The 12,231-nt window shown below is 46.1% G+C and overlaps 1 protein-coding gene across 1 annotated transcript; it reads left to right on the top strand.

Moving 5' to 3' along the window:
• The first annotated feature begins 11,648 nt into the window (after nt 1-11,648).
• LOC117999674 (phosphatidylinositol N-acetylglucosaminyltransferase subunit Y-like) lies at nt 11,649-11,861 on the top strand. The gene has a single exon (XM_034989038.1). The coding sequence runs from the start codon at nt 11,649-11,651 to the stop codon at nt 11,859-11,861; it is 213 nt and encodes a 70-aa protein (XP_034844929.1).
• Nucleotides 11,862-12,231: the final 370 nt, after the last annotated feature.

Consider the following 12,231-nt stretch of genomic DNA (forward strand, 5'->3'; position numbering starts at 1 on the left):
GAATCAAACTGAGGGTTGTTGGAGTGGGGGTTGGGGTGGGAGGGATGGGGTGACTGGGTGATAGACACTGGGGAGGGTATGTGCTCTGGTAAGCGCTGTGAATTGTGCAAGACTGTTGAATCTCAGATCTGTACCTCTGAAACAAATAATGCAATATATGTTAAGAAAAAAAAAAAGAAGAAGGTAGCGGGAGGGGAAGAATGAAGCGGGGGAAATCGAAGGGGTAGACAAACCATGAGAGACGATGGACTCTGAAAAACAAACAGTGTTCTAGAGGGGAGGGGGGTGGGAGGATGGGTTAGCCTGGTGGTGGGTATTGAGGAGGGCACATTCTGCATGGAGCACTGGGTGTTGTGCACAAACAATGAATCATGGAACACTTCATCTAAAACTAATGATGTAATGTATGGGGATTAACATAAGAATAAAAAATAAAAAACAAAACAAAACAAAAAGATACACAGAGGGTAAAATGAGAAAGTCAAACATCTAGTTGGGAATTGCAGCAGGAGAGAGAGAATGAGGACAGTCAGTGTCAAAGAGAAAAGGCTGAAAACTTTCTGAAATTCTCACGAATCCACAAATTCAGGAATCCCACTGTGTACCAAGTAGGATCAATTCTTTTTTAAACATTTATTTATTTATTTGACAGAGCACAAGCAGGGGAGCAGCAGAGGGAGAGGGAGAAGCAGGCTCCCCACCAGGGAGGGAGCCTGATGAGGACCCTAGGATCATGACCTGAGCTGAAGGCAGATGTTTAGCTGACTGAGCCACACAGGTGCCCCAAGTAGGATCAATTTTTAAAAACCTATCCTTTACATTGTTGAGGAATCAAGGAAACACCAAAAACAAAAGTGTTCTTGAAAGCAGCCAAGGAGAAAAAGAACACCTGATTATTCCCCATTAAGAGTGACCGAAGACAGTTGATGGAGAAAAATGAATAGTCGACCCAGCTCTCTTATCCAAGAACTAGGACAATATAAGGACATTTCCAGAAAACAAAAATAAAGTTAATAAGGGGGGAAAAAGTGATGCTGGTGGAAGCTGTCACCCAGTGCTGGTGGTTCACCAATGTCCATCCTCCCTTCTTCCATAGTAATAGCTCCCCTGACTTCTATAGCTGGGCATAGGCTGAGAAGCTGGTACCTCAAATTACATGGTGGTAGAATGTTTGGTCAGGTTTCGAGGCCTGCATTACTTTGGACGGTAGACTATAATTTGACCAAATCTGTAGCATTAGGGAAATGGTAGGAAAGATCCAGAATGATGGCTTATGTTGACAATTTTTTGACTGCTTTAAGCAAAGTCATGAGAGAGACAAGAATTCCAGCTAAATCTGGCCAGCCTGTAAAACAGCAATGGAAGGATCCAGAGTTTTGCTAATACAGGCACATTCTATCTTTGGTATCCATATACTCAGCCAAATATTTCTGTACAACCAAGTCAAACAGTTAAGAGCTATGCAATGGAAGGGGCAAACTTTTTAGGGGAAAACTTTTTTTTTTTTAAAGATTTTTATTTATTTATTTGACAGAGAGAGACATAGCGAGAGAGGGAACACAAGCAGGGGGAGTGGGAGAGGGAGAAGCAGGCTTCCCGCCGAGCAGGGAGCCCGATGAGGGGCTCGATCCCAGGACCCCGGGACCATGACCTGAGCCGAAGGCAGACGCTTAACCGACTGAGCCACCCAGGCGCCCCAGGGGAAAACTTTAACTCTTTGGGAAGATGGCATGCAGGAAGGTGAGATTAAGGTAGGATTAAGGTGTTGTTTTCCATTACAAAGCTACCATAAACAAGAAAAAAATCTGGCAAAATCAGATTATGGTTAACAGGGCTTTGGAACAGGAACTCTCCTACGGACTAGTGGGAGTATACATTGGTACAGTTTGGCATTATTTAGTAACATAAGCATCTCTAATATCCCTGTTAGGGATATACACCAAAGAAACTCATGCACATTTGCACTACGATATGTGGACAAGAATGTTAATTAGCAACCCTGGAAACGGTCAACGGTCCACCTACAGCACAGTTGATCAACTGTCATATATTTACATCACAGAGTGCCAGGCAACAATGAAAATGAACAAAGCACAGCTACACAAAATGACATGCATCAGTTTCAAAAACATAGCTTTGGGCAAAGAAAGTGGTAACAAATTATTCTTAATATGTGATTCCATTTGTAAGAAGCTCAAATACAGACAAAGGGAAACTATATTCTTTAAAGATGTATTCCTTGGTGGTATACATTAGCATCCAATTTATGGGGTAAAAACCAAAAAAAGAAAAGGGCATCTGGGTGCCTCAGTCGGTTGAGCGTCCAACTTGGTTTCGGCTCAGTTCATGATCTCAGGGTCGAGGGACCGAGCCAAGCACTGGGCTCCATGCTCAGCAGGGACTCGGCTTCAGATGTTCTCTCCCTCTTCCTCCCTCTCAAATAAAATCTTTTCTTAGAAAAAGAAAAAAAGCATTCAATAAAATATATACAAAGAACAGAGGGGGCATGTTGAAGATAAAGTGTTTCAATGTCTTTGTTAATGAAAGAGGTTAAAATATCAACTCTAGAATTTAAGAATGTCTTTCATCGGGACACCTGGGTGGCTCAGTCATTGAGTGTCTGCCTTTGGCTCAGGTCATGATCCCAGGGTCCTGGGATCAAGCCCCGCATCGGGCTCCCTGCTCTGTGGGAAGCCTGCTTCTCCCTCTCCCACTCCCTCTGCTTGTGTTCCCTCTCTCCCTGTGTCTCTGTCAAATAAATAAATAAAATCTTTAACAACAACAACAAAAAAAAAGAATGTCTTTCATCCCATACAACCTTGCCATTACCTCATGGATGGAATCTTTGTCCTTGTCCTCCTCCTCTTTTTTTTTTTTTTTAAAGATTTTATTTATTTGACAGAGAGAGAAGGAACACAAGCAGAGGGAGTGGGTAAGGGAGAAGCAGGCTTCCCGCCAAGCAGGGAGCCCGATGCGGGGCTCGATCCCGGGACCCTGAGATCATGATCTGAGCCGAAGGCAGACGCTTAATGACTGAGCCACCCAGGTGCCCTGTCCTCCTCCTCTTAATCTGAGTGAAACTTTGGGATTCCCTCAACTAATAAGCAACAGTGGAAACTATATTGTGTGATTTCCAAGGACAGAGCATGAAAGTGCCTTTGGTTTGGATCTCTTGGGACATTTGTTCTGGGAACTCTGCCATTGTCCAGTGAAGAAGCCCAAGAATCTGAGAAGCCCACTTGGAGAAGAAGCAAGGCCCCTTGCTCCCAGACCCCAGACCAGCCAAACTGCCAACCGACAGCCAGCATTAACTTGCCAGCCATGTGAGTGATCCGTACTGAAAGTGGATTGTCCAGTCTCAGTTTGAGCCCTCTCTGTGGATGCCATATGGAGCAGATGAAAGTCATTCCTGTCCAGCTCTGTGGAAACTGAGTCTCTGTGAGCAAAAGAAATGTTTCAAGCAGCTTTGCTTTAAGAAAGCTTGTTATTCAACAATAGACAAATGATACAATGGAAAAATTCTAGAAGCATTTCACTACAGAAAGAAGACATGGATGCCCACTATCACCAATCCTTTGTATCATAGCAAGGACCTTATCAGGCATTGTGATTAGGCAAGAGTAAGTAATTATAGACACAATAATAGCCAACTGACTTTTCCCTATAGATTTTACAATAAGCATTTCTCCATGATATTACAGATATGTACCTATTGTATATGTTAGCTCTATAATATAAACTGTTGGCTACCAAATAGTTTATATGTTTATTTTCCTATATTTTACAGAATTTCTACTTCATAAACATAGCTATCATGAACATCCTTGTAGTTCGCTGGATCAAATGACAGAGACATTTTAAGGATTTAAAATAAAATCATTACATGTTCTTAAATTGCATTTTTAGTAGCATCAAAAGAGAATGCAGAGTTCAATTTCTCATCACCCACAACAATTACTGATCTTTGTTAATCTGATTAATGAAAATTTTATCTTGGTGATGTTTCTTTGCATTTCAACTAGGTAAAAAGCAGTTACTGACCTGCTTTGATTTAAATATCCAGGAAGAGGCTGCAAGACTTCCTTCATGCAGGGGGAAGTGGGTCTAGGTGGCATAAGGTCCCTTCTGCCAACAATAATCTTAACCAACTGAGCCACCCAGGCGCCCCGCCAACAATAATCTATGCATAAGATAATCAAATAAAAAAGCCACTGCCTGCCACGTTTGCTGCAAAAATAAAGAGAAACATAACATAAACTCTTACAACTTGTAATTTTGTTATTCAACAATATTTGCTGGAAACCATGTGCTCTTCATTGAGCTAGGAACATGGGATCTGACAAAGAACTAGAAACATTTCCTACCCTCCAGGAATTTACCTTGTCATGTAGAAAGAAGACAAAAAGACATTTATTATGTGAGGGTGCCAAAAAGCAGAGATATTTATACCACTTTTTTTCCTGTAAAACAGTAAGTTTATGAATTAAAGATACAGTACTTGAGAAAAACTTTCCATTTCATATTTCAAAGAATTTATATCTTTCACCTTACCCATGCCTATAATAGAGACTACCATCTAAATTAAATGGGAAAATAGAGGAATGTATGGCTTTCATTCATCTAAATCCACAAAGGGAAGCCAGGCACCTGACAGATCACGGTCAGTCATTCTGTTAACCACGGGAGGGCAGTGGCACTCTGCCTATGAAATGCTTCCTGGCTAGTACTTTTCCAAACCTTGGTGAAGATCTGTGCCTGTTCCACCATCTGAGAACTGGCGCTCAGGACCAGAACATGACCCAGGTGCTTAAAACATGGCTTCTCTCCTGTCGGTAGGGTTCTCAGCCTCACAAGGGTTCCACCAGGAGACAGCTCCAAGGTCCCCTTTTGTGACAGATTCACAAGGAATTGCTTTGAACCCCCTGCATCTTGCCAGTGATGGGCAGTCCCAGGGGCTCAATATCGCAGAGGACTTCCTCCAACTCAGATGGGCACTCTCAATGAGAAGGCGCCGTGGGAAATGGGCGTCTTTCCCACGGGGCCTTCCTGAGGCTGGGAGGGACATATTGTCATCACCAGCGCAGTTCCAGTTGTCTGAGCAGACCTGGAAGAAACCTACTCTCAGTGTGAACAAGCTGCTTGTTGCTTTTTCTTGTCTTCTCTCTTAGATGATTTCATTTTATTCGAACCTTCTAGAACCCAAAGTAGTACATTATTTACCATGGCACAGACCCCAAACACTTGCTACTGTAGAAAATGCCATCTACCGTTGTTCAGGAAACCAGAACCTTAAATATAAGACTGAAAAATTCAGCAACAATATATCCGATTTAATTCTGTACAAAGAACCTGGTGCATATTGTACACATTCCAGGTTGAAGTCTGCTTTTGTGAAGTAACCCAGATAAATCTAATTGAGTTCTTGTTCTTGCCTTCTAAATAATCCCCTTGGGCAGCAGCTTGGCCACCTTACTTGGGAGGTCATAGCTTATTACCACTCTGGACCTCCTCTTGGGTGCTCCCCCTCCCCAAAGCCCTTAGCTCAAGGGGCTTTGAAATATTTTCCAAGATGGGAAATCCTTATAAGAGAGTGAACTGAATTTCTGATACAGACTAAAAGAAGTTTGGAATCCGTGAGGTGAATAAAAGGGCAGTCAAATTGCATATTACCACCCGGGATGGAAAATGGAAATGGGACTCGATAGGAATGAGACCAGGTTCTATGAGTTCTAAGCTGGCTCCAAAGGGTATTTCCAGTGACGGGTCCTAAACATATTCTGAACACCTATAGGGTGTTCCTTCCTATGCAAGTCCAGTCTCTAGGTTAAGGGTCAGTCATGAAATTTCACTCATATTTCTTAGAACTTTGTTAACAGATTGGATCTGCTCTTGTAATGGCCAAGCAGCTCCTATCAATCTCCCATGGATAAACACTAAAAACTCAGGAGGAAATATAAAAAAACTGTTGCTGGAAAACACAAAAAACAAAACAAAAAAACCCCCAAAAGTAAGTAGGCTCTGGAAGAGAGTTGACCCCTGTAAGAATAAAGTCACTAGATGAGTTTCCCACTTTTTGTAGCTGTTATCTTTTGTCAAGCCCAGTCTACTGGCAGCAGGACAGCTAAAGCTGGAATAGAAGCCCGCAGTCTTGTAGCATGCATAACCAGGACTAGTTGAGGCAGTTTAGTTAAAATCACCTGTAACCCTCCTGGCACTTATTGGCTATCACCTCACACAAAGAAAGAAATGCATTTTCTATCGACGTTCTCACACATGCATGGATACAATGTGTACCTGAGATTGGTCAAGGACAAAGGACATCTTTATGAAAGGACCAACTACAGGGGGTACAGCTATCATCACAACCAGGCCTTCCGAATTCTCTCATCCTTGCTTACCTGTGTGCATTTGCCAGTTTCAGCGGTGTGGGTGCAGGAAGCTGACTTGTCCTACCTCCACGTGTCTAAATCTAGTGGCGAAGCGCACAGCCCAACCGTGTGTCTGTCAAAGCCTTTGTCGACAAGCTCTTGGTGAAAGCGGACAAATCTGATCTCAGCCTGACATGGAGAAATCTTCCCTCCGGGGTTGCGTCTTGGGGGTCAGGACAGCTCAGGGCTTTCACAGGCTCACAGGATCTAAGTCACCGAGGTCAGCCCTGGCGCTCAGGGTTTCAGCCATTAGCGCACAGCCAGTGAGCGAGCCCCGGGCAGGGCGGCCGGCGAGACCTCCCGCGCGCTCCCCCTTAGCCACAACCGGCAAGAGCCGTGCCAGGCAAAGGCCCTGCTAGCAGGCCTGGGCTAAGCTCTCTCTTCCACAGCCTCTAAAATTGGAGCCTGTGCTCGAACAGGTCGGGAAAGAGGCACAGGAAGACGGGAAACTGAGCGCAGTCCCACATCCCTCGCCGCTCCCGCGGGTGCAGCGGGCGGGCGCCGGGCGCCGCCGGGCTCCGGGCAGTCGCCGCCGGGGACTTGCGGGCGAGCTGAGGGCCGCGCGGTGCCGACTCCCCGGACGACTCGCCGGGGGGCTCGGCCTTCCCGCCCCCAAAGCCCTGCTCCTCGCCGCGGGGGCGCCCTCGCCCGGCCGCCCGCAGAGGGCCGGACCCAGCGGGCCGCTCCGGGGCGCCGCAGTGCTCCCTCATCCGCCCGGGGCCTCGGAGGCTGGGGGCTCCCGTTGGATTCCTCCTCACTCCGGGTCCAGGGCGCCGGCGGGCGGGGGTCCCCACCCTCCAGCCCTGTTTGTCTCAGGAGACCCACCCTGGGTGTAAGCCCGGCCTCCCTCCCTCAGCGCTTGCAGCAACTGCCGCGGCCCAAGATCCCTGGGCAATCCCCAACGGCCCCCAACCAGCGCCCCCAAAGCACCCAGTCAGCCCCCAAGGGAATCCAGCCAATCCCAACGGGCCCTGGCCAATCCCCACCGGTTCCCAGCCAATCCCTAACGGCACGCAGTCAGCCCTCAACGGAATCCAGCCAATCCCAATACCCTGGCCAATCCCCGGCAGACCGCCCCCGAAGACCTCCAGCCAATCCCCAATGGCCCCCAGCCAGTCCCAAAGTCCTCCTGCCAATTCCCAACGGTCCCCAGCCAGCCCTCAAAGGCTTCTAGCCAATCTCCAACGGCCCCCAGCCAGTGCCCAACGGCCGCCAGCCAACCCCCAGTGACTCCTGGTCAGCCTCTAACAGACCTCAAGGACCCTACATTCGGATCTTAACCTACTCTGGACAGGGTGGGGCTGGGAGGGCTCCCTAGAGGACGCTGTCTTTAAGAGGGACAGGAAGGACGAGGAGGACCTGACAAAGAGGGTCTGCAGGGTGTTGTAGGTTGAGGGGAGGAGGGTGCCTAGGGAAGTCATAACTTGGGGGGCCTCTCTGGTTATCTGCAGCTGGAGCTTAGAACCAGGGGAGAGGGGAGAAGACAATGCTGGGTAGGAGAGTGGAAACGAGAGCATGAGGCCTCCATGCCAATGGAGAGGGTTGACTGCTGCAGTCAGATGTGTGGTGTGGAAGGAAGCTCTGGAGACAAGGGGGACAATGGCTGAAGTTCGCAAGCAAGTCTGGGGCAGGAAGCTGACTAGGAGATTGTGTGGGTGACCTAGGTAGGAGGGAAGGTGGCCTGGGCTAGAAGATGGCCCTTCGGGTGGAGAATTGTGGACTTGTTTTTGAAGCTACAGACAAGAACCTAAGTCACACAAAGCAGGAAAGAATATCCAATGGAAAAAAGACCTTCTCTTCAACAAATGGCGTTGGGAAAATTGGACAGCCACATGCAGAAGAATGAAACTGGACCACTTCCTTATACCACACACAAAAATAGACTCACAATGGTTCAAAGACCTAAATGTGAGACAGGAATCCATCAAAATCCTAAAGGAGAACACAGGCAGCAACCTCTTTGACCTCAGCCGCAGCAGCTTCTTCCTAGAAACATCGCCAAAGGCAAGGGAAGCAAGGGCAAAAATGAACTATTGGGACTTCATCAACATAAAAAGCTTTTTCATAGCAAAAGAAACAGTCAACAAAACCAAAAGACAACCGACAGAATGGGAGAAGATATTTGTAAATGTCTTATCAGACAAAGGGCTAGTATCCAAAATCTATAAAGAACTTAACAAACTCAACACCCAAAGGAGAAATCATCCAATCAAGAAATGGGCAGAAGACATGAACAGATATTTCCCCAAAGAAGACATACAAATGGCCAATAGATACATGAAAAAATGCTCAATATCATTGGCATCAGGGAAATACAAATCAAAACCACAACGAGATACCACCTCACACCAGTCAGAATGGCTAAAACTAATGTCAGGAAACGACAGATGTTGGTGAGGATGCAGAGAAAGGGAACCCTTTCCCCCAGCACTAGATCATAATTAAAAACCACAACACACACAACTAATGGTGGGAATGCAAGCTGGTGCAGCCACTCTGGAAAACAGTATGGAGATTCCTCAAAAAGTTGAAAATAGAGGTACCCTATGACCCAGAAATTGCACTCCTGGTTATTTATCCTAAATATACAAATGTAGTGATCCGAAGGGGCACATACACCACAATGTTTATAGCAGCAATGTCCACAATAGCCAAACTATGGAAAGAGCTCAGATGTCCATCGACTGATGAATGGATAAAGAAGATGTGGTTCATATATACGATGGAATACTACTCAGCCATCAGAAAATGAAATCTTGCCATTTGCAACGATGTGAATGGAACTAGGGGGTATTGTGCTAAGCGAAATAAGTCAATCAGAAAGACAATTATCATACGATCTCATAAGTTGAATTTAAGAAACAAAACAGGATCATGGCAGAAGGGAGGGAAGAATAAAACAAGACAAAGAGAGGGAGACAAACCATAAGAGACACTTTTTTTTTTTAAAGGTTTGTTTTATTTATTTGAGAGAGAGAGGGAGAAGCAGGCTGCCTGCTGAGTGGGGAGCCTGACACGGGGCTCAATCCCATGACCCTGGAATCATGACCTGAGCCAAAGGCAGATGCTTAACCAGTTGAGCCACCCAGGTGTTCCAAGAGATTCTTAATCATAGGAAATAAATTGAGGGTTGCTGGAGGGATGGAGGGTGCCAGGGATAGGATAAAGGGGTGATGGACAGTCAGGAGGGCACGGGATATAATGAGCAGTGGGTATTATATAAGACTGATGAATCACTGAACTCTACCTCTGAAACTAATAACACACTATATATTAATTAATTGAATTTAAAATAAATAACGAGGAAACCATAAATTAAAAAAACAATCCTGTCATCTGCAAAAAAAACCACAAAAAACAAAAACAACCTAAGTCACAGACCAGGCAAGATGGTGGGCACAGGGCTGTGAAGACAGTGGGCCGAGGGTGAAAGTGGTTGAGTTGCCCCTGCCCCTACCTGAGATGGGGAAGCAGCAGTAAAGGGAGGTAGGGCTGTGGTGGGGCAAGGGGGATGCCAGGTTCAATTTGGGAATGTTTTGTTTGTAAACAGAGATACCCTGGGCCCATCCACGATTCACAGGGAGGGGTCCAGGGTGTGGACTTGGGAGTCAGATATGGGCGGGATTCACCGACCTATACTGGAGCTAATGGATGATATCAGAGAGCTGGGCTCAGAAATTTGTGGACAGTCCCATCTGAGGGCTAGGTAGAGGGAGAGAGAGTTCACAGGAGACTGAGGCGGCCAGGTGGGAGAAGATGAAGAAAATCAAATATAAAAGTGTTTTAAAGGCTGATGGAAAAAATCAGCTTTGGGGTGCCTGGGTGGCTCAGTTGGTTAAGCGACTGCCTTTCGGCTCAGGTTATGGTCCCAGGGTCCTGGGAATGAGCCCCGCATCGGGCTCCCCCTGCTCTGTGGGGAGCCTGCTTCTCCCTCTGCCTCTGCCTGCCACTCCCCCTGCTTGTGCTCTCTCTCTGTCAAATAAATAAATAAAATCTTAAAAAAAAAATCAGCTTTGGAATGGAGTTTGCAACAAACATTGGGCAATGCTCATGAACATGGAAATATAATTCCACTTTTCAGTATCTACCAGGAAGACAGAGGAGGAAGGAGGGAGCAATCCATTTCTGAAGGCAGTAAGGGGTGCACTGGGTGGAATTCAAAAGCAGTTACTGAGTAAACGCATGTCTTCTGCTAATTAACACCATTCAATAGAAATTCTAAACAAAGGCATGGATAGACTCCCCCCCACTGTAGCGGACTGCTGCCTTATGGCCCTCCAGCTGAGCAGGGGATTATTATTGCTGCACTGCTTATAACAGAGGAACTTCAGGTACATCCTAAATGTCCATCCACAGGGGAAAGGCAAAATCAAAGAGGATCTGTGCAGGTGATGAAACAGGACATACAACAGTTACAAGGAATTCACATACCTATATATCTGAACAGACTCTAAAAACACTGATAAACAAGCAAACACGCACGAATATATTCATATTGACACTTTTTATGAAAAATTACCTCCTATAAAGGAATTTCTATATAGGGATGGGCTGCAGCCGGGCTGGCTGAAGGCGCAGAGCCGGGTGCTTGTGGCCTGCCAGACCATGCATGCTGAGCGGAGCATGCGGTTGGCCTCACCTCTGCACTGTGGGATCCACATGTGCCACAGTTCGTGGGCGCCAGTAGGTGCCTTCTCGCCTCGGGGTCATGGCCGTCCACAGGCAAGAGCGAGAGGACCAGGGACCAGCCCTGAGCCTTCGACCAGGCGCTGCTTGAGTTCCTGTGCGCCCGCTCTCCCAAGAAGCCACTCAGATATGAAGCATTGGCAAATGAACTGATTAATGAAGAGTTGGGAATAGCCTATCCCATTATTGATGGGATCCCTAATATGATACCGCAGGCAGCTAGGAGGACACATTAAAATAATAAGAAGAATTGGAACAGCACTAGATCATAATTAAAAACCACAACACACACAACTAAATTTTTAAAAAGATTTTATTTGAGAGAGTGAGAGTGCAAGAGCAGGGGGAGGGGCAGAGGGAGAAGCAGGGTCCTTGCTGAGCAAGGAGCCCCACGCAGGGCTCGATCCCAGGACCATGACCTGAGCTCAAGGCAGACAGCTAACCAACTGAGCCACCCAGGCATCTCATAGACTAGATTTTCTTAATACCACTTATGTTTTTAAAAGAGTGGCAGGTAAAAAGTGGGGGAGAAGAATGTTTCTGTCCCTTCCTACAGTGACTGCCCTCATTCTGTTGGTATCTCTAGCAGGACTGTTGGCAGCCTCCGTGGAAGAAAACTCCCCACAAGACTGCACCAACACAACCAGCTTGTGCTTTCACGGTCTGCTTCTGCCCATTACCATACCAGTTTCTGTGTTCTTCCACCTTTGGACCTGGATGGGTATTAAACTCTTCAGGCATAATTAATACAACCAGAGCCAAGATGATATATATGTATTAATGATATGTCATGAGCATCCATCTCTGAAAGCTCAACTACATGGAAATACTGGAAACCCACTTAAATTGCAGGAAAGTTGCTTTGCCTTGCTTCTCTCAGAGGTTTAGGACTATGGGAGGCTTAAGCTGCAGAAGTTTCTTTTATTGTACTTTTGTTCTGCCCTTGTTTTTTGAAAATTCTAATTTCTAACTACTGTATCAGAAGAAACATTTCAACACAGTTTCTTATTGGAAATTAACAGTCCCAACCATGACCTGATGACTTTCTTACCCCATTCATCTAGAAGTTAATAATTAAAATTTTATATGTTTATTTTAGATTCAAAGTATTTGGCAG

The sequence above is a fragment of the Mirounga leonina genome, unplaced genomic scaffold, assembly GCF_011800145.1.
Source record: "Mirounga leonina isolate KUSES-001 unplaced genomic scaffold, KU_Mleo_1.0 Mir_115, whole genome shotgun sequence".
Taxonomy (NCBI): domain Eukaryota; kingdom Metazoa; phylum Chordata; class Mammalia; order Carnivora; family Phocidae; genus Mirounga; species Mirounga leonina.

Bases quoted from the DNA above. Each gene is read 5' to 3' on its own strand.
- LOC117999674 (XM_034989038.1), top strand. From the start codon at position 11,649: ATGTTTCTGTCCCTTCCTACAGTGACTGCCCTCATTCTGTTGGTATCT.